The 26,433-nt window shown below is 32.8% G+C and overlaps 1 protein-coding gene across 1 annotated transcript; it reads left to right on the top strand.

The window, feature by feature from the left end:
- Positions 1 to 1,596: 1,596 nt before the first annotated feature.
- On the top strand, positions 1,597 to 26,141 carry LOC149777839 (uncharacterized). Its single transcript, XM_089938897.1, has 2 exons — positions 1,597 to 1,686; positions 19,644 to 26,141. Exon 2 carries the CDS (start codon positions 19,655 to 19,657, stop codon positions 22,127 to 22,129), a length of 2,475 nt encoding a protein of 824 aa, XP_089795023.1. The 5' UTR covers positions 1,597 to 1,686; positions 19,644 to 19,654; the 3' UTR covers positions 22,130 to 26,141.
- The last annotated feature ends 292 nt before the right edge of the window (positions 26,142 to 26,433 follow it).

Genomic DNA, 26,433 nt, shown 5'->3' with positions numbered 1-26,433 from the left:
TACGCTTAAAATGTTGTTAAATATACTTTAGCAAATCATATTTGGCTTATAGGGTAAGGCCCTTAAATGTACAACTGAAACTGGGTATAATACTCCTCAGCTTGTACAGAACAATGATACGCCAGCGTAGAATATATACATATATTGTAAATATATTTGAGTGATGAGTAAAAATAGAAACAAAAAACGACAGCAAGAAACAAACAAAAGCATGATACTCGCAGTTGTGCTGTACAACATAAACTCACAAGGTAAGATTAAACCAGTTTTAGTTTCCTTATAGTAAATACTCCAATGGAAACAGATAAAACACTCACCGTGAATAACAATCATATCTTCGAACCCGAACTAGTCAGATGTAAATTTCTTCCTTAACGACTGTGGTAAATCTAGAAAATGGTCTTGCTTTGTGACCAAGCACAAGCACGAATGCATGTTGTTTTATTTGTATGTCTATCTATCTATATATGTGCTTCTCTCTCTCTCTCTCTCTCTCTGGCGTAAAAGAAAAAACACTATCCTTTCACACCAGTTAAACATAAACACCACCAATACAAGCAGAGTAAGCGATTGGATATTATAGAGACAATGGAATAGAAATATACTGATATTCTGCACAAAGGACAAGGGAATTGTGAAGTGTTATAGTATAATTAATTTATGTTCATCATTTTTATAGCAAGTGAAGCAAAAGATGTCGAAAATAATTGTATCAAAAGTAATAACCCTACAAGATAATTGAGTAAAGTTGTTGTTATAGGGTTTAACGCCATTTTTCAGCACACAATAGGCTATACATGGCGGCCAGTATTAATGGTGGAGTAAGATCCCGGGTAATCCACGGAAAGAACCAACGACTCTCGAGAAGCTACTGGCAAGCTTTCTCACATACCCACATTGACCGAATTCGAGACTAGAACCCACGTAGACAGAGGTGAGATGGCACTGATCTATAACGTAGAGCGCTTTAGACCACTCAGCCACTCGGGCCCCAGTTAAGTAATAATTTTGCTATTCAATGGGCACATTTAATAAAACTCATTTCTGACCCTATTGCAGATCATCGAAGCTAATTATACCAATATCCCAGACATGTACAGTTTTACTAGAACAGTATAATGAAAGATTGGTAGACAAACCTGAAGACCTAGATTACGCGGTTTTAAGAGACTATTAGCTTATACAAATATCTGATTGGTAGCTGTTTTAGTTTCAGGTCAAGTGGATGTAGATAAACAAAGGAACTTTTTTTCAAATAGAAATCTACCCAAATAGTCGGGTGATTATAAAGGGTGATAGATGGATATAATAGATGGATTTGCACTACTACTAGTGTTCTAATATGTGTTTGATATTCCGGGTATATGGTAATGATATGAAGTCAAAATAACTGGCCTATTCATGTTCATTTAATTTGCTTTAAGCCTGATTTTATAACTATAATTCTAAAGTGAACATTTAACTAAATAGGATATGGTAATTAACTTATCAGAAATTAGTTGAAGTGGATTTACGAGTTAACGTGTCATACTTGTTCAACCCTATCGGCCAACAGCTGCTTCGCCTTGGATTGTAACATTGATTAACCAGGAAGGTTTATGATCTGACGAATGAAATCAGTACACATATTTCACATTTGACGCATATACAAGAGCACTTCTGATTCAAACCGAACGTGAAAAACAGGTTTGTAGAATAGATTTTGATGCTGTATTTAGCATGACAATGTTAAGTTAGCCTATCTTTAATAATGTTAAATAACTACAGTATAGGGAGGAGACATTGTCGTAAATGGCTCATACGTGCAATGATAAAAGATATGGTTGTGACAGCACATCACCTTTATCTCGTCTATTATTTCTTATTGAAACGAAATCTTTTACGAAATGCATTTGAAAATAGATAATCTTCATATTTATATCATTCCTTCATTTTGCAAACCTATGTAATTTCACAAATCCTTAAAAAGAAAATATTGCTAATGTTAAAAGTCAATGTGGGGCAACCTGTCATTTCTTTCTAATGTAAAACGAAAGCTGGGTTTCCAATTTTCAGGAAGTTATATAGTTTCGTTTTCAAGGCACTCAGTCAAGTTTCATGTGCGCTTAATGTGTACATGACCACCTTTGTTATGCATCGTTGCCTTGTCATGGGTAAACGATACGCAGACCGCCGGTTTGTTGCATATTTTGTGTCAGTTTGAATACTCCAACTGATCTGAAGCCGATATAATATGATCGGGTTTTCAGCTATAATATATGCCTTTGGGTGTAATAAATAGCCTTTTCGGAATGTTCCATTTATTATGCTTTTAAGTTGTACATCGTTTAGTGTACATTTATACGAGTGCGGTGGGGTGAGGGAATTAATCAACAGTGTGGGGTAAGAGATTTGAGGCCTGGCAGGAGAATAATGATTAGATACACTTTCCATGAATTCAAACCAAGTTGCATTTTTTATCATTATTAAAATAGAAAATCAGCAGAGAAATAATCTTGAAATTTCAGTGCCAGCTCAACAGTATGATCAAATTTGAGTTATATAAAATACCAAATAATTGTGGAAATGATTTTTTTTATTATTATCTTTCTCGAAATATGTCTATAGGTCCCAAACACACATACTTGTAAATAAGCTAGCAATTTTGCGAATATAACTATATTTTCGACACAACTCAATTTAACAAATTACAAAGAAAGACTTCAATTTTTCCAAAAACAAATACTCTTTCCGATGCCTATTTGGGGCTAGTATGAATGTAGTTAATATATATATATATGTCTAAGTGTAAACTTGCGTGTAATGAATATCCTATAGATCGATTCAATAAGGACAATATGATCTTTCCCGTCCTTCGTAATTTCCATATCTGTGGCAATGTCCAGATCTATGAATATTCTATGGAACCTAAGATTGCATGATGTAGATGTGGTTAAATAAGCACCTTGCCTTGATAGACGCGTTCCTGCAGGTATTACATGACTTATCGCATATTCTTCTATTTCGTTTAAAACTGGATAACTAGGTTACATTACTTTCTATTATTGTTGAATTTCATCAGAACTATTTTCTCCTTCTAGTACAGTCTTAAGATCTTACATTCATGCTACAAAACGTTATATAATTGAACTGTTGAAAAGGGATTGAGTCTTTCTTACTGCATGTTTCGAAATAGGAAAGGTAATTTGAATGAAAACCTTTCCCGTCAGTGTTCCGAACATAACTCACATCTTTGGGAATTAGACGCTCTTTGTATGTTCATATATTTGAACCTCCTGATACAGGACAACCTCATATATCTTGGCTGATTCTATAATAACTTTCCCAAGTCAGATATCAATTGTATGGTGCCAGCTCACATAGATGAAACACTTTAATAGTTTTGATTGAATAGTCCTGAGTCCAATATTCACCGATTTGTTTCAATTTTGATTTTGAATGCTACAAACTACAACTAGGGGTAATAAGGAAGCAAAGAAAAGTTATAAAACATGTATAGTGTTATATATGCTGCCTCGACAATATCTCGTGCAATCGTGTCATGTCCCAATCTTGAGGTCAAGGACCGAAGAAGGAATAAAGCAAGTTACTGGCTAGATTCCTTATCCAGGCTGTTAATTTTGTAACCCCGCAAATACTTTCGAGAAATTGTGTCCTATCATAGAAAGATCAGTTGTTTTGCTCGTAGCGAAGATTATTATCAAAGAAACGGTCACAGGGTGGGTTTATCATTTAATATCTGATGTACTCTTTTTGACAATGACATCAAAACGCAGTTTTCAGGATTAGATATATTTTTTATCAAGCTGTATTTCATTGTATTAGGGTCTATTAACATGTTTCATCTATATGTGAACGGAGGTCTCTTCAGGATGCTCGGATCCGCATATAGTGTCCATTTATGCTAATAGCCTTCCAGACGGATACCTTCTTCTCCATCCGTCACTGGTAAGGCTGATAGGCTTTCAGTAGAATATATTCTTCTCTATTCGTCACTGTTAGTATTGATCTCTCAAACTGATTTACTCATTCCCTTTGCGATCCAAGTTATTGCGATTTTGACGTATTGTGTTACCAATATTTCTACAGTTGGCACGGACTCTGGTCTGTCATGAGGATGATTAGTTCTCAAAAGAAGAGTCAGGTTCATCTTATCCTTTAACATTTGTCATACATATTTGGTGAGAGTGATAGTGAAATAGATTTCCCTTATGTTTACGCAACGATAATTCACTCGCATAGTTCCAAAGGCTACTAAATTACATTTTATATCATGAATTGGGGTTCAGAGAGATATTTTGTTTCTTATCCAGCATCAGATGATAGTCACGTCCTTGAGATGATTGAAGAAGTTTTGAACTACTACATTGAGCTGCTCTTTTGTAAAGAATTTAAATACCCATTTGCAAGTTTTTTTATTAACTGTGATGTCATGATTAGTGACTGTTTTCCTCACGATTTTGTACTCTGGTAGGTTTAATGGTTAAAGTGTCAATCAGCATAAGCAAACTGGTTCAGGGTTTTAACAAGTCATCAGAAGGCTCAAAGCAGGATTTCCAGCATCTATTATATACAGGTGATATGTGTACTCGCTATATTGACGTGGAGCAGACATATAGTTAGTTTCCAATCTGAGAAGGGAGAACACTATATTATTTAGCATTGTAAGGATGTAGGATATCTGTATAATTGCATATGTATAGAAAGATAGTGTATTGCACCAAGATATGAAGAATATATTCTTACAGAGATATATCATGTATAAAACCATTTCTCAAATATATGTAGGATGGTGTCATTAAACGTATATATCAGGGATGTATTATTGCAAAAAGATAGGGTAAATGCGTCAATGCACATATATATGAGACAAATGTCATTGCACATATAGAGCTGAGATATATTTGTACACATAAAATTAATGAGGGATATATGTTTAAATATGTGTAATATGTATATATATATATATATATATATATATATATATATATATATATATATATATATATATATATATATATATATATATATATATATTAATTCCATATATATTTATGAGGATATAGGATATGATATGTCACAAATATGGAAGACCTGCGTCTGTGTATGTATATAAGTGAGATTATACTATTCCATAGATGCATTTGGTACACCAAGTTCTGCGGATTACCTGTTGAGTGGTATTGATCCAGGTCAAGGAATAGATTAGGTTATTTGCACCTTCCTGTACTCTGTCTTCTAGAGTATTGGTAACTTACATTTGCCAACAGTATCTATGTTCGAGGTTGTAGCGTGATTCAAATAGTGAAGCTATGCAGCAATGTTTGAATTATACGAAGAAAATCGTTGACATTTTGTTATTATATTATGTTTATTTGTCTATTGTGTTTTAAGATTTGTGACTGTCCAATCAAACAACCTTGCTCATGAAATCATACTTTAATGTAGGTCTATTGCAATTATATTTTGAGGTTCTAAGTCCTAAGCCTTTTGCCGATCTTACAAAAAGATATTTTGGGTAGTTTATGCAATTTTAATAATAACTAGAGGTGCAGATCAACTGAACATAAACGGTACTCTTATATAACTGTACTACCTTTATCCGTCTGCATACGTCCACATTGATCATTACTAAAGATACCTGATCCACTCCTAAACATAAAAAAAGGCAATCACATGCATTTTACAACTACAACATAATAATTGTTTCGTAGTGGGTTGAATATTACCGTTGCTGATTTATAAGCAAATTCTACACTAAGGACAACGCGAACTTTTTTATGATAGGTTAATTACAGCTTAACTGTAAATATTGTTGTAGTTTCGTCATAAATGAAATAAACAAAGATAATACAATCTGCATCACAAATCGACATGCTAACATCGTTGTCCTACTAAATATTCAGAAATGAATAATACGATTTCGACTTTGTTTGTAAATTTAAATCCTAAATTATTGACATTCTGAATCTCCACAAGATTAGAATATTTCTAAAAAAAAACAATTAAATTTGATGGTAGGAATTCATGTAACATAGATACCTGGAAATAATAGCACACAAGCATACCTATTAAATTTTATTTATGTACAATTAAATCAGTTTTATATATCCTACTGTATAAAAGGATTTCAATAGAAGAATTCAATCCAAAGTCCTAAAAGTCCAAAGTCCAAAATTAGCAATGTTGGATAAAAAGTTCTACTAGCATGAACGTTGGACCAGGTTATTTGCACATGCATTTAGATAAACCTTTTCAATTTGATTTATATGTGTGAATGACTAAAATCAACTTCTTAAATAAAATGGATATATCAATGGGAATAATCATTAAATCAGTGTGAGGATGTCTTCATTTGAATCGCTTAATTTACGATAAGTCAAACATTGTTTCTGAAAAGAGTTGTTGAGGATGAATGCAATATATTCTTGCACATGTTATTCCAAGAAAATTATATTGTTCCTGTCAAATGCTTTCCTGAAAACAGCAAAACAAAGTTGACTTAGATTGATTGATTGATTGATTGATTTTCGATGATATGGTTTAATCACTCATGTGCTTGTTTCGAAAAATCTGACCAATTTTCTTCTTGAAGTTTACATTCATTGAATTATGGATAAAGTATTGCAACTTGGTTGTGTCCACGTCTTTGATTTCATCTTCTTTTGCGAACGTCTGATTAGTGTCAAGATGTTTAAACATTTATGATCTATCTCGGATGTAATAAATGAGAATTACAACATTAGAATCTATATATAAATTCAATTGCCTAGATTTTTTAATTTAATTGTTTGTATGTTTGATATATATAATAACTATTTTTTTTTACGTATAGACAAACAATCAGATATGCGAGAAAATTAAGTAAACAATCGCATAAAAATGCTTTCGCATCTGCCAGAAATCAACTATATCTCAGGAATGGGAAAAAAGTCTTTTCCACAGAAGCGAAGATCTTTCTTTCATTGTTAATTTTGTTCTTACAAATTAAAAATTATTTTCATATCTGTGCTGTTTTTTTCCAGATGTGTATAAATATATTTTATATTTTGCATGCGTAAATAAGGCATATTAAGAAGTATACGTTTATTTTACTACGTAAAAATCATTTTCAACGAGCAAAATTCGTGTGTGAATTCTACCTACATACATAGGAATTAATTTGACTGCAAAACGATTTACCTGAGTAGTGTGCCTTATGTACAAATGACTCATAAAGACATAAACGAAACATATCCACAGACTTCATATTTATATCAGTTAGCATGGAGACTCCTGATTCCAATGTATACAAAGCTTGTTCACCTATGTTTCATTAAATTTCCTCTGCTAGTCTTGATTATTATTTTGATCAATTATAAAAACATACATGCGTACATACATACATACATACATACATACATACATACATACATACGTAACGAAAGTCATAACAACAAGATTAGTAGAGTAATGATAATGTTGCATGTTGCAGGTATAGCAACGTTCATCAGGGTTACTGCTGAATTCTAATGGCCTATATTTATAATGAATCGGTCCATACTAAAATTCCATGCTCTGTTAACGTAGCTAGGGTAAGTATTCAGTGAGTCATTTACATTAGGAACACGATCCGGTATCAGACAGCCACACATTTTGTATACAAGATGATATAAACGTTATTGTTACACTGCTATCGGATGTCATGTTGGTAATTCATTTCACGGTAATCTCTTTAACAAAAGAAAAGTCAGTAATATTTGTTTGACTAAACGTCATTGAATTTGTCCCTTTTCAATACGTTGTCGTGTACATTTTACGTTACAACTAGAAGTATCCGAAATCCAGAAATTTTAAAATCGTAGGCACAAAGATGTCATAAAAACAATTTGTCAGCAAAGGATGACATTATTTTACAAAGGATTACGTTACATGTTATATACAAAATTCAACGACGTCGGCATTAAGACATATCATAGCATGTGTCTCATTACCTTTCATACGAAATTACTAATGTACATTTTATTTAAAACGCTCCACTCGACTCCACACTGAGTGGTGAAATCTACACGGAATGAGGCTAAAGGTCCTTTTGAAAAAGTTGCTCATTATCCATATCATTTGGACTTGTTGGTCTCTATAATTACCTTGAAGATCCATTATTGGGGAAAATTCGACACCCGCATGATACATTATGCATGTGAATTGGTAGCAGAACACATAATATGCTTACGACACCATGCTCACCAAGATCAGGAAACTTCTATTCATTTTATTACGTTGTTTTGGTAATGCTAGATGAGAAAGGTCAACCTATCGTATCAATCACACCACGCGTCAAACTTATAAAACGGTAACCGTGATTCAGAGCTTAAAAAATGTGCAGTAATAATAATGATCCACTATCAAATACACGTGTTTGCTAAAAGTATGCAATAAAGATAGCATTTCTGAAACAGAAAGTTGAAAGAAAAGAGAAACAATGGCTAGTTTGAACAAACAAACTCCGCTTCAAAAGTGTATATTATTTGCACAGTAATTTCATCAGTCGTTTTTATAAGAAACAAAACACAAAAGTCATCAATTTTACATCGGACACAAGGCATATAGCTATTGACAATATATTTCCGATTTCAAATTTTAATGCTTATCCTTCGTTCCAATTTCATACTACCGCAGGCTGCACCTTTCTTTTAGGCTGCCTGTGTAATTAATGTTTTAACAGAAAACATTTCACATGAATCGCTAGTTGACGAAGTTGCACTATTTTAAGTTGTTATTGGAACGTGTTTGTACTCCTATATATTCTACTCTATGTTTTGATGAGTAACTGAAAGAGAAAGGTATTAGCAACATTACAAAGACATTAGAATGACCAAGCAAATGTTCAATATAATAATGTTTTGCAGCATTAGTCTGCTCTGTGTGGTTACTGGTGTCATTGGCCATATTAACACTTCCGCTGCGAAACACTTATGTTCATTAATATTTTCCCATCTCCAGCATATATTTGCATTTGTATCTATATACAAGTATTATTTTATTCATACAAATGCATAGTAGATACAGTTTGCTGGAATTTTAAGACCAGTCACTCCTCAAGATTGTTTTTATTTTCTTTGTTTTACTTTCTCTATTTTGCATTTATAAAATAGATTGAATCTTCAAATGTTTCTTTAGTTGATAATATTTCGGTTGTTTAATATGTCCAGAGACTGTAATCGATGATGACTTAGCCACCTCAATTAGCGAGATCCTTCTTTTTCGTGAAGGTACTGATGCTAGCACCAATTCTCGAGTTTTGAAAGAGATAAAATGTCTATATAGTGTCCTGTTATAGAAGCAGTTCAAAATATTTATATATAAAAACTTAACAAATCTAGGATGATAAAACATCCATATCAACATAACCATTAGGTACTAAAAGAAAACGTTAATATCTAAAGAAGCTAACTTACGAAAAATGCACATCACATAAAAGATAAAGACAAATAAATAAATATTTAAACACAAGATCAAAATTTATTATATAAACCACTTTCCTTAATTGTTTCAAGATGATCATAAGAATTCGTCATTGAGCTCACATCCCACAGGGTAAAAATCGATACACTCGACAATATGCTTTCTACTGTTAGTTTATGCTGTTAATCAGACTAAAGACAATATATTTTCTACTGTTAGTTGATGCTGGTAATCTATCAACTCCGGTAGAGGTTTACATTTCAGAATAAAGATAATGCTACTGAATCTGTGCGAATCTACAGGTCTTAAGTCCTTCATGTCGGCCCCAAGAAAAAATCAATTAAATTTAGTTGAAAACTCGAGGGCTATAGATACAATATGTGATCGAATGATTTGAGTTTCTAAGGTATAGAGCGAAAGGCTGTTTTACGCCGAGAAAAGCGGGTCATTAGTGTAATTACAACAACTGAAGTGATATAGTTAGTTTAGGTTTCATAGTAATCAAAAACAAATGCGTTTCTGGTAAATGCTGATTACTGGCAAGCTTAGCTTAGTTTTTAGAATAAGAATAATAGTTAACCACTTATTGTACATCATATTAGTATATGGCTAACACGTCATTTTGTAGATTTCAAATCATAGCGTTTGTGGCACAATTAAGTCCCATAGAACATAGATTCAAGTTTCCAAGGTGAAATTGTATCTACGTATTTCCGCGACGTGTCAAGTAGTGATCTCTAATGAATGTAGCATTACAACAGATGCAACACATTTAATGACGCAATTATTTAAAACTTAACACGATATAATACACATTAAATCACTCGTATGAACATGCTAGAAGCTGCCATCAATTGAAGCGGTTCAAATGCACTCTAAGTCAATAATATTTTAAGCAGCGTACAGTGTTATCGTTTATTTGATTGCTTGCTTATGTGAGAGCAGAGTATGATCCGAATCACGTAAACACATTATATGAAAGTCGTTGAGTTTTCTAGGCGACTATTAACTGCCGGTGTAATACCATAACAAATAATATTGATTAACACGTTTGTTATTTGTAGCACAGAGAAAATTATTAACTAAAACTGTGACTTATTGAATATGTGCGTTCTCTGAGTATATCGAAATAAGGGTATTGTAGTCGGAGTTTGTGTCTTCAGATCCAACATACTTTGAGTCTAGCAATACTGATCAATTCGAGTCTCATCTTTCCCTGTTTCATGTATAGCTTTGCTGATTGACATGGACAATTCTTATTAGTTTTTATTAGTAAAATGCCTACTCAATTACTTAACATATACCACCGTTTTCGTGCAAAATATCGCTTCCCAATAATATTTCGTTATTTTTATGATTGTTACTCCTGCCATAACCACTTTCGCGGTCAGCAATATCCCTCACTAACATATAAATCAAGCTCTGTTTCAAGACTTTAAGTTACATTATAGCAAATAGAAGTTCAGTAATATAATATTTTAAAAATCTTTCCTCTACCATAACTCAGAAGGGAATTCTCCCACAACATTATCCAAATATTGTCTTCTCATTGTGGCACAAAGGATTCTGAAATCTGTTCAAATGCATTTGAATGAAATAGAGCAATGGTAGTTTAAATCGCTGTAATTGGATACCAAATGCACATATAATTCACAAGGCAAGACTGTCCAGATTAGGAAAATATTATCTTTCGCAATTTTTAAAATAGTATTTTATTGTCTATAACTTTCATTTTGCTTGACAGACCTGGACAATGCAAAACTACTGTGTCGCAGGACTATTGATTTCTTTAATGTACGTGATAAATTATGTCTGCTGTTCTAACTATACCAATCGAGTAATTGAATCATGTCTAGGAGAAAATACCCCCATGCTTCTGTTTGGGTCATACACGAACCTGCAGGAAGCTCTTGAACTAAAGCAGAAAAAGATGATGCACCGCTTTTTAAAAACTATTTTATTTAAATGTAAATGAGATCTTCTTTCCATCAAAATGTTTTAAATTTGTGTTCATCATGCAAAATACTGCCTTTGTCGTTAAAAGTAGAATAACAATCTAATAACGCATTCGCTCTAACAAAAAAATCTTTTACTAAAGCAAGGGCATTCTAGGTTCATCGGTTTCGCATATGTACATGGCGCTAACCATTGATCAAACATGGCCATAGCCAACTAAAAACTGAGAAGATTTGACTTCTCAGAAAGCTCGTGGTAAAATAAATTACTAGTGAAAAGTATTGTCATTCGGAGACCCATTTGAACTTGGATATTGCACCTTTGGAGTTCCTGTGACCTTTAAATGATTATTTTACTTTTGGGAAATTAAGAGAAATTTAGTAAATTTAGTTCCACCATGGCAATATTTTTCATCAGGTTTAAGAAAATAAGTTCCAGTTATCAATACAGGTTGTACAATAATTCATCAAATTCATAATTTCTTAATTATTCTGTATGACTTAGTCGCGTACGTCATTGTGTTACTGTTCAAGTATAAAGTAGTAGTCGTCCTCATGTTGCTTTATTTGTTATATGTCGCTCTATAATGCATCTACCTATGCGTTTTTCAAGTCTTTAGATAATAATAAATAGTGCTGACTGCTTTATATTTGTCTTCACTTTCTCGTACAATTTGCAATGCGAATTAGCTAAAGTATTCAAAATATATGTGCACAGCTCCTGTGTATCTAACTTTTGTATCTCTTTGACATTAATCCAATTTTTGAAAATACTAATATGAGAAACTCTTTCAAAGCTCATATTTTTAATAAAAGATAATGGTGTGTCTATTTGTTCTATATATGTTTAGATATCTTTAAAATTACAATCCCCCATGTCATTAGCGTTTGAGTACCAATACGTTTATTTACAAATTGCTTAGTAGTATCATAGCTTGAGTTGACTGGATGACTTAAACCAATTAAACGTTAGCTACGATTTTTCACATTTCATTCGTTGCACAATATTTGAATTGCACTTGTTTGTTTATCTGCTGCTTTATCCACTGGCCTAATCCTAACTAACTAGAACATATTAACGATATTTATTCCACTGTACTTAACATATGAACGTAAGTAATTGGTAAATCTTTGAAACCTCTAACTTATCCATTTATCAACTGTACGAGATTAACGATTTTAAAGTAATTAACAGGAAAGAATGAAAAACAGAAAGTTTTGATAATTCAACAAAATATTTATTTACCTAGTCACAAAGTAAAAAAAAAAGGTATTGCGATTGAAATACCCCAAAATTAATATTAATATATACACAAGTCCTAACAATTTCAAGTTATGAATAAACTTTAGTAGAAATCCAAGTTAATTCCAATGCTGAAGAGGTTGATGTATCTGTGGTAGCCTGTAAATTGATGATGTGCCATCCATCTATTTTTGACAGACGGTAATATAATTCCATTGTTTATGTTCACTATAAATGCCAGTGAATGTCTCTGTGCAAGGACATTTTTAAGAGCACTCTGTTTTTCTAGAGAAAAAAATCATTTGAATAGAAAGTTCTTTATGTTTGCAAAATAAAATTTTGCTGATAATCAGCAGTGTGTTATTACAGTTATAATTGGAAACATCATAGATAAGATTAATTTCTCTATCTTCATTAGAAACATGTCTCTATTTTAACAGGTCCGTGGACAGTGTGTCCAAAAGCTAGTTCAAAGGGTCTGAATTCAATAATTTTTTAACTGATTCCCTAAAACTATTCAGCAGTAAATGAACACCTTTGTGTCAATTGTTTCCAGTACAAAACAATATGGCCGAATTTTTTTTTAAGGTTTGATGAAAACCTTTGCTTGCAAGGTGGAATGCAGAACACTTGAATTGTTGTATGCCTGATTCATGCATAGCTTGCTGGAATCGTTCAGACATAAAAATTGACCCTTGATCAGATTGGACAGATTTGGGAAGATCATATTCATTAAAACACTTTACCAAAGCTTTTGCAATTGTTTTAGTTTTAATAGTCATCAAAAGGAGTTGTTTTCTGTAATCTTGTAGACGCACACATCATGGTCAACAAGTATTGGCTTCCTGACTTGGTCTTCGGTATGTGACCGACACAATCTACCTGCTAAATGGTTCGTCAAATGCAGGAATAGGTTGCAGATGAGCTTTAGGTGTATTCTCAATGGGCTTTCCTACCACTTGGCAAGTATGACTGGATCTACAGTATTTACCAACATTACTGCTGACTGGCCAATAAAAGTGATTAAATTTTTTGTAAACGTTATATTGGTTCATAAATGACCAGCCAAATAAACTGTGTGGCTAAGCTAAGAATGTTCTGTTTGTATAATTATGGAAACACAATTTAATAGTTCATCGGCTACTTGTCACTACCAGGTCTCTCAGGTGGTATCCATTTTCTCATAAGTACCTCATTTTTTACAAAATAAGAAACAGGTAATGGTGTGGCTTCACCTTCACTAATAGCCCTCTGGAACAAGTAGGAAATATCAGGATCTTTATCCTATTTGACGAAAAGTGATTGTCGTTTGCTGCTACTCTATGGTTACAAACTTTATGAACAGGAAATAAACAAAACCAACAAGTTTTAATAAAATTAATAACGTAAGTTTTAATAAAATTAACAAACAAGTTAATTGCCAAAGTAATTAATGAAAAATAGGAGAGGAACATACAGTTGTATGAAGTAAATCCAAACTAGTCCCTAGAAAGGTCTACGAGTGTCCAGAATAAATGAACAGTTCTCTATAAATTTCAATACTGAAAATGTACTAGTCCTCCAAGAACCGATACGTTGTCAAGAAGGCCAGGCTGAACTAACGATATTCTGTACACATTACTGCCATCAATAAATATTATAAAAACTAAATAAATCATGTTCCAGAAGTTACAAAAATATGGATATACATAAAACGTTTGTCACCATTAATGCAATAAAGATAATGAATAGTTAAAAGAGGATCACTGTGATCACTACCGTGAATATGGACAGTCTCATTAGCAGAAGACTACTCAGAAAAAGGCAATGTACCTGATCATAAAAGACTCTGAGAAGCTGCTGTGTCCCTTAAACTTTAAATGGGATAGGAATGGCCGAATCATCCGTGAGTAATATAAAACCTTCAACATGAATGGTTCATTAGTCTCTATAACAAAATTAGACTGGGGTTTGTTTGACCCTACAAATTACAACTTTGAGAACATGACCATGAGATGAAACACATAGAAATAAAATCATCATCTGTCTTGATTATGTTGCTCATTTTTCAATTTCTTTCTTCTCGCAATGGGTACACGATGGAGGAGATCAAGAATTACTGTCAGTCTTATCAGAAACTCGCTTTCTAAAAGTTGGGCCAGTTTGAAATTTAGAAGTGTTCGTATTACACTTAACCGACTGAAGAATGCTGAGTGGAAAACTTACTGATAAAGGAAAATTATGAGCTAGGGAACGCTCGTCAGCTGTACAAGCAACATTTTTTAAAGTTCATCAAGATAGTCTTAAAGTCACTTATATGAGTTGTCTGAGATGTTTGTAATCTTGACCAACGATCTTGGCTTTGCACCACCTATCAAAAGATTCCTCATTTTCCCTGGCAAATTCAGCATTGGTTTGTCCAGTTTATTTTTGGTAGTTCCTAAACATTTGTCGACAAGCCTCAGGTAACAACTCATAACTCTTCAAAATAATTTCTTTAACCAGGTCATAGTCAGCACTATATTGTACTGAGAGAGAAGCACACATCTCAATAGCTAAGCCAAAAAGTGCGCTTTGTAAAAACAAAGTCTAATGTTCTCGTGAACATTTAAAAACTTCTGCATTTTTTTAAATGGAGGAGAATATGTATCCACTTAATTTTCTTTAAAAGTTTTTTTTCGCTTGCAAGCTATTTCGTTTATTCTAAATTTAAATTCTATTTTCTCCTCTTCCCTTTCGCTCTGCATCTGTTATCGCATTTGCTTATCTCTTTGCTCTTTCCCCAATTGCATTTGTTTTCATCACTATGTAATGGCATCTGGCTCTCCACTTTCATTTCTTAACAAAGAGTCTAACAGTTCCTGAGTAGGATTTCAACTATAAAACTCCACTTTAGACGGCATTGTAAAAGTACGCTGATTACACTAAAGATTTCTAAATACTACATGGGACATAGGAAATTTCAAAACAACGTGAATTTGAACTTCGAAAACAAAGGTTTCTAAAATATTTTAGAGAAATTCGTATCCCAAGGAAGAGCCCTCGGTTTTCTGTTACGACTATATGCTCTTAAAGTAAGTAATAGAAAAGAGTGAAAAGCAACAAGCCTTGTAAAATTCAACAAATAATTCATTTCACTAAAGTTCAAATTGAAAAAAATAATTACGGTATTGCGAATGAAATTCCAAAACAATCATAGAATTACAAACACCAGCCCTAATAAGTTCAAGCTCTGGATAAACTTTAGTAGACATTCAAATTAAGCCAATGATGGAATTGACGATGTGTCTGTACTAGCATGTATAGTGCAGATTCGCCAACAGGTTTTGCTGAAGCACAGCAGTATAATTCTAGGCTTGAATTCCCTATAAATTCTTATGAATGTTTCTGTATAAGAATATTATTTTTAAGAGCATTCGGTATTTCCAGAGAAGAAAAATCACTTGAATAGAATAATTTGAATTAATAAATTCTTACCGGAATTTTCCCGGGATTTTGCTATATCAGTTTCATACTGGCCGCCATGCATGGCCTATCTTGCGCCAACCAATGGCATTAAATTAAAACAACAAGACAGACCCATTCAAAATTTAGTACACAACAAATGCTTATATATTATATAATCAATCTCTTTTTAGAAAGCATAAGGTGAATACATGTGAGAAAAGAAATTAGGACCGATAATATTTTCTGACATTGTGATAAATAGTTTTATGTACTCAGACAGACAACTTGCACACCCTATTTATATTTGGCGTTAGATGTTGGTTGACAGTGTCAGCACATTATTTCAGTTAACATTTAAAGGTCGATATACAGACCTTTGATCATGAAGTAAATACTGTTAATGAAATAACACTTTCAGAATGTTCACACGGGCTACGCATATCGAACCATTTTTCTACAAACTTTGCCATAAGTATATCTAGAAAAAAATTGTACACAATTTATTTCAATAAATACTATTCCAAATGAACTCCAAATCCAATTTTATAGCATATGCATCTCATTGGAACTGGGATGAATACAGTCACAAACAATAAGCTACATATGATTCGAGAATTGTCAAATATAACGAATTATGTTAGCATTTATTTTGGTCTTAAACTTTACTGTAACCAGTTAGTATTCCATTGTACTTTATTATGTGATTGAGACTAATGACACTTAACTTGCTTTCGTCAATGGTTTATTTAGAATCATATATTTTAATTTTTGAGTTAATTAATTAATCTTTAGTTTAAATCTCAATTAACTGCTGTGTTGTTCAATACAAAACCTAAAGACACAATGAACGATAATATAAAAAAAATCTAATGTTATTATCATCTATATAAAAACTGGGCCCTGAACTACCCGTATTTCGCGTGCTATAAGTCGATGCAAAGTATAAGTCGAAAGAGAAAATTTGGTAAATTTCCCATCTTTTATCCATATATAAGTCGACGCTGACTATAAGACCAGGCCAGATCAACACCTTGGCTTCTTATTTTTCACTTTGTTCCACACAGTATCGCTGTTTTGTTCATATCTGTAACCCAGAAACCGTTCCGGTCTTGATAACTAAATGTAACTAAAAGTACCTAATTTGTCTCACACGAAGTATCACACGAAATATTTTTTAATGTATTATGTACTTTTAGCTACATACAATTACGCTAACCTGAATATTTATTGACTCACAAAGAGTAGAACATTCGAGAAGCTTTGTGGATTTTGACTATAATATCTTCCAGTTTCGTCATTAATGCTAAAATGCTTTCTCAACATTGTGTAGGGGAGAGAGATGCATAGTGAGATGTATATTTATTTCAACGGCTTTTTCTTGTAGCACCCCGTGATATAAATTAAACATGGCCGGCTATATATGAGAGAGAGATAGGGATAGATAGAGATTCCAGCTCTTTTTGTCTTTTTTTACGTTATTGCCCTTCTTTAGCTGAAGCATTTGTAAATGAGAGAAAACATTAATAAATTAAATTATAAATGTAAATTATGAAAATACATACAATAGTCCTACAGGATTTAAATGTTTACACTAGTTAAATCCATATAGACTACATTTAGGTTTAATGTCAAGAATGACCATTTCGCATGCTAATTTTCTTTGCAAGTACAACGACCTCTATATTACCAACAAATACAATTTTTAAAGTGCATGTACTCTTCCTGTACTAAGACGGCAATATTTGTTTTATCTTTGCTCATGCTGTATATTACTGTAATTGCTTTCAGTCCAGTCAGCAAGTTCAAAATATGTCAATGGTTGAGACATTTACACGAGTAACCATGAGGCATCTCCTTTCATTATATGGTACCGTATTCATAATACCCATGGGTAGTCGAATTTCCCTATTGGTAGCCTCACTAATCTGATCTGGTCTGCCGAATCTTGACCTCAAACAGGAAACCTGACTACAGCTGTAGCATATTTAATTAGCATGCATATACCATTACTAAGCCTCGTAATTTTTGGCCTATGGAAGTGATAAATAAAACTAGAAGGAATTGCTTGCCTAATGGAATTAATTGATAATGGAATACAGTACTGTACTTTTGTACACGAGTAAGATAACAGACATCAAGTATGTGAATAATAAAATACAGATTACCGTACAATCTTTCCCTTCTTCTCTGTCTCTCTCTCTCTCTTAATGAGACATCATTTTTATTTGACCATGGGGTGCAATTAACAATTGTGATGAATATCTGTCATTGTCATAGTTATTCATCTTCTATCTTGTCAATTCCAAATAAAAATATCTCAAATTTAAACAACGTGTATTACAAACAACGTATATTACTAATACCTGCTGCTTTAGCGCAATTACATCTGATGAACCTTAACTTTTAATACTGACCAAAGTCCTTCTCCTATATTTTTTCATATAAGATCCCTTCCCGAAAGTAAAATATCAATTTACACATTATTTTTTGTACTTTTTGAAATTTTTTTTTCCATATCATAAACTTATGTGATATCTATACAGCGATTCGAATGACAAAACACACGTATAAATCGAATCGGAGTATAAGATAAAACAATGATTGTTTGGTCAAAAAGTAACTTCTTATAGGCTGGCAAATATGATAAGTTTAAAACGTTTTCGTTCTAGGTTTCCATCCTAAAGATTTGCCAATATTACTGCACATAGTTTCGGTATGGGAGTATTTACAGCACTCAATTCAAACAATAAGCTTACGATGTTTGTTTTGTTTTTTTTGATGGTATTGTCTTGATGCTGGTAATTCAGACAATTTACAGTATTTTATTTCAGTTAATATATGAAATTATCTCTCTTCAAATATTTTGCAACCTAATTTATGTTTAGTGTCTTCATATTTCTGGTAATGGTTGTATAATAAAAAAAATAATTCGCAAACAAACTTCTGGCTGTCATGCTTTATAATTGCTACTCTTTCTTCTCTTTTCTCACGTACCATGCCATTCGTTCAATATAAATACCTGCCTTTGTTGCTTAATTTCATTAACAGTAGCAGAGTTTTAAGTGTAAATACATATTGATGTTCCTTTAACTTACTGAATGGCTCTTATTTGCTAAATAAACTTTGCCATTGTTAACTTGATTTGCTAATTATACTTGCAAACAATAGTGACTAGAGGTGTTGAGTAATGGCGTGTCAAAGTTTGGTTAGGGTTATCGTTCCATTTAATATCTACGACTATGGTAAATGATGAGTACAGATTTAACCACTGATGATATAGTAACAAGCAAATATATTCTTTAATAGATTTTTAAATAGTGCCTATTAACTCAATTACTTTGATACGAAATAATAAACATTGATTCATTATGGCTAGTAAATTGGTTCGATGCAAAGAAGATGCTGGTTTGAGGTAAACATTGATTAGTTTGTCCACCTTGTCTGGATTAGTCATCCGTTTAGCCTTATGTTATCTTTTACCTATCCTGGTGAATTTGATTAGAATGTTACACATTTATCCATTCATCTTTCTAAAATGAAGACAAATGTCTGAGATGTATGTTTTTTACTTTCAGTTAACTGAAATATGGCAAGGGAAAGCTTTTCGAAATGTATGAAAACATTTCCCTCCTTTCTAGACATGAGAGTTCCTCAAAGACAGAAGGAACATAAATTGAGGTCTATAAAAGACAAACTATCTCATGAAATGCAGATGTCGGGATTTGAAATGGCTGCAGAATGGGAAGCTGCTTATAATTTCATTTCATTTATCCACTGGCTGCTGGGCGAACACAATGAGGCAATGAAATATGCCAAGGAAGTTTTAGTCAGGAATAAAAGCAATGTTATCACTCTTGCGAATCAGGTGTGGATGTTCGAAGAGAGAAAACAATACTGGGAAGCAGACAAAGTAATGGCTGAACTTAAATTATTAGCAGATAGAAGACCCGTTCTCGCTATGGCTAAATATGAACTGGCTTTCGCATATTCTCGTTTTGGCCCAAAGTGTTACAAATATTCTATTGATCTGTTCCAGGAAATTATTACAGAAAACGACATTGACGGCGAAAATCTCTATCTGTCAAAATTTGGTCTCGCATTATTGCTGAAAAGACAGCTCCATATGAATAACATTTTCTCTTTTGAGCACCTGTTAGACTATCGTAACTCTGCAAAGCGTGCTACAGAAATTCTCTTTGACGTGATCCAGAATGTCAGTTCAGACGTATATAGAGCAAGAGGATGGACGATGCTCGGAGAGATCTCTCACTCGGTTGATCTTCAAAATGACCCAAATTTGAAGCTCTCTCACATTCTCCCAGCAAGTATCAAGGGCAAAAAGGTGAGAGAGTTCTTTAACATAGCATACAGCATTTGCAACAATGACGTATATGTTCTGGAAAGATTCGGCAAACATGCTAGATATTGGAAAGAATACGAGCTGTCAGAGAAGCTCCTAAGAAGAAGTCTGAAAATTAGGAAAACTGCTTTTGCTCACCACCATTTAGCAATAACACTGAGGTCGGCCTTGAAAAGCTTAATTGTTTCTTCAACAAGAAAAACTCAAAGTGCAGGAAGAGCGAAACTCTCACAGCACCAACTTTCATATACATGCTCTAGTGATAGATGGTGTCCAGACCAAGGAAATAAAAATCGATACGCTCAAACACCAGCAACTACAGATCCTTACAGAAGAGGTAGGCTGCAAAGAGAACCGAGCTTCTTTGAGCCAGACCATTGCACTCATACCATTAGTTCAGACAAACAAGCCATTCCTGAGAAATACAAAGCCTTTAACTTCATCATCTCACCAAAACGAGCGTTTACTTTTCCAGACGATAGCAGAACGGCGGAAATAATGAGTCATCTAGATATGTCTATTGCATGTGCACCATCCAATGTGATGGCAATGTATGACAAAGGATTACTCCTTCGAAGTCTTAAGCGGTACGAGGAAGCAACTGAAACATTTGTGCAGGCATCAAAAGAGGAAGATTGTACACTTTTACAAGAGGTCAGCTGTCTCGAGCAGCATGCGCTTTGCCTAATTGACCTCGCATCAACAAAACCAAGTGAGACGTCTGACACTGAGTCGTTATTCCATAATGCAAAAACAATCCTTTTTCTTGCGCTGCAAAAGTCAGCATTCATAGCAGCAAGTCTACCTGTGTCCTTAAAGGCAGGGTTAGCCTTCCCGTCCATCAAAGAGATGCTCACGAGGAAAAGACAAATTGGAAAATCCACTGAGAGAAAGACTCTAGAAGAATTTGCTCAACTTTACGAATTAGTGGGAGAATATGGCCAAGCGTTGTCGTTCTATAAAGAAATATCTGAGATGAGTGAAGAAAGTGCTAACGATCACAATATTATCTTTAAAAAAGCAGAGAGTTATGTAAGGCAAGGAGATTTCTCCGACAGTCTTCTTTTTCTGGATCTAATTGAAGCATCATGTACTCAGCTTGTAGGCCAGCACAGAAAACTCTATGTTGAAGCCTACCTAAACGGTGCCCTTCACGCATTAAAAATGGGCGAAACTCATCGGGAGACTTCAAAAATGAGATTTAAACGAATAATCCAATTCTGTTCGAAGCGGAACCTAGAGAGTTATAAGAACGGTAATGAATTTGAATATGACATTCACATTCAATCCTCAAAATCTATGGAGGAAAGAACTTCTTGTATATACAAATTCTTCACAGATTTATGTGGATTGGTCGTTTCTCACAATGACGAGGAAATTATGCCTGGAACATTGATAATAAGTGCTAAAGCAGCCGTAATGGAACATAGTTGTTTGATTCTGTTCGTTTTGAACGAGGAGCCTCTGTCTTATGACTTATCGTTCTACATCAATATGGCAGTGACCTTGAATCATGAGAACGGTTCTGGACCTGACATAGTGTCTATCTGTTTTGGCAAAGTAGATGTTCCCACTGAATTGCGACAGTTCACTGTCATTCATCAGCCAGAAGAGCTAGAGCTCTCCACGATGAGCGAGGACGACAAGCATCAGTGGATAAAACAGTTCTTCTGCAAGGTCACAGAAAGTACATTTTCCTAAAATATCTTTTAATGAAGGATACGTTGTTGGAATAATCATGTACTACCATAAACTGGAATGATACATTACCACCACGCACATGAAAACAAAATAAAAACAAAAAACAATCAGCAATTAATAGATTTTTAGATGTACTAAAGTTGGTCCAGAAACAAGTCTTTCTTTGTTTAAGCAAGAATATAGATTCTTTATAATATGATATAATATAATATAATATAATATAATATAATATAATATAATATAATATAATATAATATAATATAATATAATATAATATAGTATAATATAATATGATATAACTTAATATAATATAATATAATGCAATGTAATATAATATAATATAATATCTACATATCTTAAAAATCTTGATTTCATGGCAATTCTATATTTTAATCTACGCACCAAATGAAGCCTTGAATTTGCTTGGAACAAAATAATTTTAAAAATATTCATCAGTTTATTAGGACCAAATCTGACATGTGTACTGTATAATATTTGGCTTTCTGTTTTGGTCAGGTATGATATTTATATTTGCAGAATTATTATTTGTACATAGCCGTTGCAAATTTTGTTAACAAGATAACTGCTCTTTCCTGATAACATGATTCCATTTCCTGTAACGTAAATCTAGACATTTCAACTTGACTTGGTTTAGTCTGATATGACATGTAGCTATTCTTAAGAATTACGATTCGGTAGGACCTTATTATCATATGTCTTAAAGCGTTTGTAAATCTTATACGTTTGGGGAAGAGGAAGGAAGTTAGAACTCTCCATACCTATATTATGTGTCACCAAAATCGTTCTAGAATCGGAATCCTTGACAACAATAGTGAAGTATTCAACATATGAATTCATTATTTCGCCCTCGATAAGGAGGTACTCATCCAGTAATGTTTCTTTATTTTTGATCATTTTAAGGACATAAATTAACCATATTATATAAAGTCGATGCAATAAATTTTGTGAAGTAATCGTTTCATTTTATGTTTTAAAGTACTAATATTTTTTACTGCGAAATATTATTTTGCGATAATGTTTCACTTATTTTCTAAACAAGGCTGTTGAATTCCTTATTATTCAAATTTTACAAAGATATCTGTATATCATTCATGTATAAAATGTTCAGTCATTGTTTAGTGAAGTCTAATAATTTTGCACCTTTTCATTGATTGCATGTACATTATATAGTTTAGGCTAAAATACATAGCCAACGTATTAAATTCATTTTATGTTTCTGTACCAGGCATACATGGTGTGGGTAGCATTCTAATCATGGTTTCATTCTTCACTTTTACCTTAACGACTAATTAATTTGTTTCATTTTTGCTTGTTATTGTTTTCATATATATATATATATATATATATATATATATATATATATATTTGGTAGGCTGTACGTGGGGAACATATATATATCCTGGAAATTTAGTTTTATAAATGGAAAAACTTCACTTTTTTTGTTGACTCTATATAATATTTATTTTTATTCAAATTTTCAATGGGCAAGAAAATTATGGAAATACACTTGCGAGATTTGTTTTAGGTTAACTTTATAAAAGTAACAGGAAGAAGCATTTCAAATAACTAAAAATTCTTAATATCTCTCTAAATACATGCAAATAATCGTATTGTGATAATTGTACTTCGACATGCAATGCCTTTCAATGTGTCATATTTGAGTATATGAGGATTATGAATGCTTCTGGGTGGTGTTTATGTATACCTCACACCATGCACCAAGTGTTTATGTATACCTCACACCATGCACCAAGTGTTTATGTATACCTCACACCATGCACCTCACACCAATTGTTAATAAACTTGATCATTGTTAGATATCTTGGCAATGAATCACTCTTGCAGCATTGTTACCTGAATGAATTTGCACACAAAATGACCATTATTCAAGCAACGATGTTTGTTTCGAATGAGGATCATTCATACAAGAACATAATTCTAACTTAATGAGATTTCCTCGAGCAATTTTTTGAATACTGTGATTCAGTAGAGAATCGTTCATCGTGTATTATTCGTCACCTATATCAAAAGCGTGTCTTGGAAAGATGAGACTATTATGGGTTGTAATTCTACAGATCTGTCTGTTGTTAAGAATATTTAATTTCTCCGTGTGTTGGCTTTTGTCCATCATTGTATTTATTATTTTATGTTATGTATATTTAATTGGTATTGTTTGCTTGGTATTTATCCACCACTGAGTGTAGGAGTTTGCGTCTACATGACTAATGCCTTTGTTATTAACAACATAGTGTATAAATAATATCTGATGATTATGTAATAAGATATCACTTGTATGTAAACGTGTTTGTCTAGATCCGAGTTCTTGTTACAGCTTTGTTTCTGATCTTAGAATTTTTCTAGAAACAAATTATATTTACTGCTTGACAGAAATTTCCGTAATCTAATCCTGGTCATCAAGTTGTGTTAAGATTGATTATGTTACAATTATTCATTCCGTTGTGTTCAGTTATTATTAAAAGGATATATTTATTCAAATTATTCACTGGAATCACTTAGTGCTCAATATTACTCATAGGACTAAATTAATATTGCGTAATTATTCTGAATTTATTTAAAGACATTTTGGATTATATCATTGTGACACATCAAGATTGTTAGCTCATAAACACTTTTCCAAGCTATTGGAACATGAGCACTTTCAAAATTGATATTCCTTTGGAAACTACTGGAATTCATTCAGGAAAATCTATACCTTTTGACTTACACGATAGCTTTTATCACTATTTGGTATTTAATTTACGATACTGTAAGTCTTTATTAAAAATGATCACATTGAATTTTATTGAAATAAGTTATTGTAAATTTTAAGAACCTTTTTTGTTTTTGCTCTTTATGTTGCTTAGTTAAGACCATATAGTAGCGACCTGTGAACCTCATGGACGGGTTATCAAGCAGGAGAGCTGTGTTTAAGTGATGATCCCTTAGGCAAGAATCAAAGAAGTGTTCTCTTAAAATAAGTAAGACCCCGAGTTAGTCATCTTTCAATATGAATTATCTTACAATTAATTTTACAAACCACATTAACTGCCTTAACTATTGTCATCCAAAACTGAAACCGTTATGAGGAAATTGACCTTTTGGTTGGACTTTCTGCCGGCTAATCATTGAATCATATGGTCTATGCACCAGTTGTAAAAATTGTGGTCTCTAATTTATATTTATCAAAGCCTGTTTTTCCCTTGCTAAATTGGTGACAAAGACACATTTCAGACAAATTTCTGTATTTCGTAGCGGATTCAGTGAGGATTTGAATGGAGGTGGATATGTCGGTTAACTCTGCTTCATCGCTGTATGACCACAAACTAAACTGATCAGGAATATGATCTACAGAGTTGTAACAGGGTCAGTCAATCAGATACAAGATCACTTCATAAATATGAACGGATTTTACTCATTATTGGCCCCCATAGATGCTAGAAGCAACTATTGATTGACGGATGAAAAAGATATGTACGGCTATTTCACAAAATTAATTTGCCTTATATCCCAGTGATCTCCACTACTCTCAAACAAAATATTCATATGAAATGTGTTTTAAAGATACAAAAAATAAAACAGAACATATTATTTATTAAGATCTATTCTGTAGAATGCTTCAAAAGTAAAAATAGCAAGCACTTCAGTACACAACTTATAGCTATATAAGAAACAATGTTTCAAAAGAGTAAGAAATATGATTGAATTTAACTGAAGAATGATATGAGATTAAGTGAAAATTAAATGACAAACTCTATACAACTCAGTCTATAATATCTCTTTCTCTGATCCCAATATGAATGTTCTTAATTATAACGAAACTTCCATCCTGTCTTCATTACAGTTTAGTACGATAAATCCATTCTAATACTAACTAATCCTCTGCATCCTCTCTCAATAGTTTGTTCCCAGACTAATCCAGGAAATACAACCCAATCCTCTGCATTCTGTCTCGACAGTTTGTTCAAATAAAACCATTCAAATGCTAACTAAATCTTTGCATCCTGTTTTTATGCTTTGATCCCAATAAATCCACCTTAATATTAACCAAACCTATATCCTCTCTCCTTTGGTATGAAAATGTTACTATACAGCCAAGCTAGATTTTAAGAAGCTCTGGAACAACAATTTGCTTTATGCTAAGAATAAATTTTTACTTTATGCTAAGAAATAATTTTAAGTTCAAAAACGTTTCCAAATTTACTAAAGAAGTCTATTATGAAATAATGACTTTTAAAGTGATCAGAATCAAGGATATATATATATATATATATATATATAAATAT

The sequence above is a fragment of the Sinohyriopsis cumingii genome, chromosome 17 (assembly GCF_028554795.1).
Source record: "Sinohyriopsis cumingii isolate HCF-2022 chromosome 17, ASM2855479v2, whole genome shotgun sequence".
NCBI classification, from domain to species: domain Eukaryota; kingdom Metazoa; phylum Mollusca; class Bivalvia; order Unionida; family Unionidae; genus Sinohyriopsis; species Sinohyriopsis cumingii.
Note: the sequence above shows the minus strand (reverse complement) of the source record. Positions and strands in the feature narration are given on the sequence as shown.

What these genes read in the sequence shown, in the direction of transcription:
- LOC149777839 (XM_089938897.1), top strand. Translation starts at nt 19,655, where the DNA reads ATGGCAAGGGAAAGCTTTTCGAAATGTATGAAAACATTTCCCTCCTTT.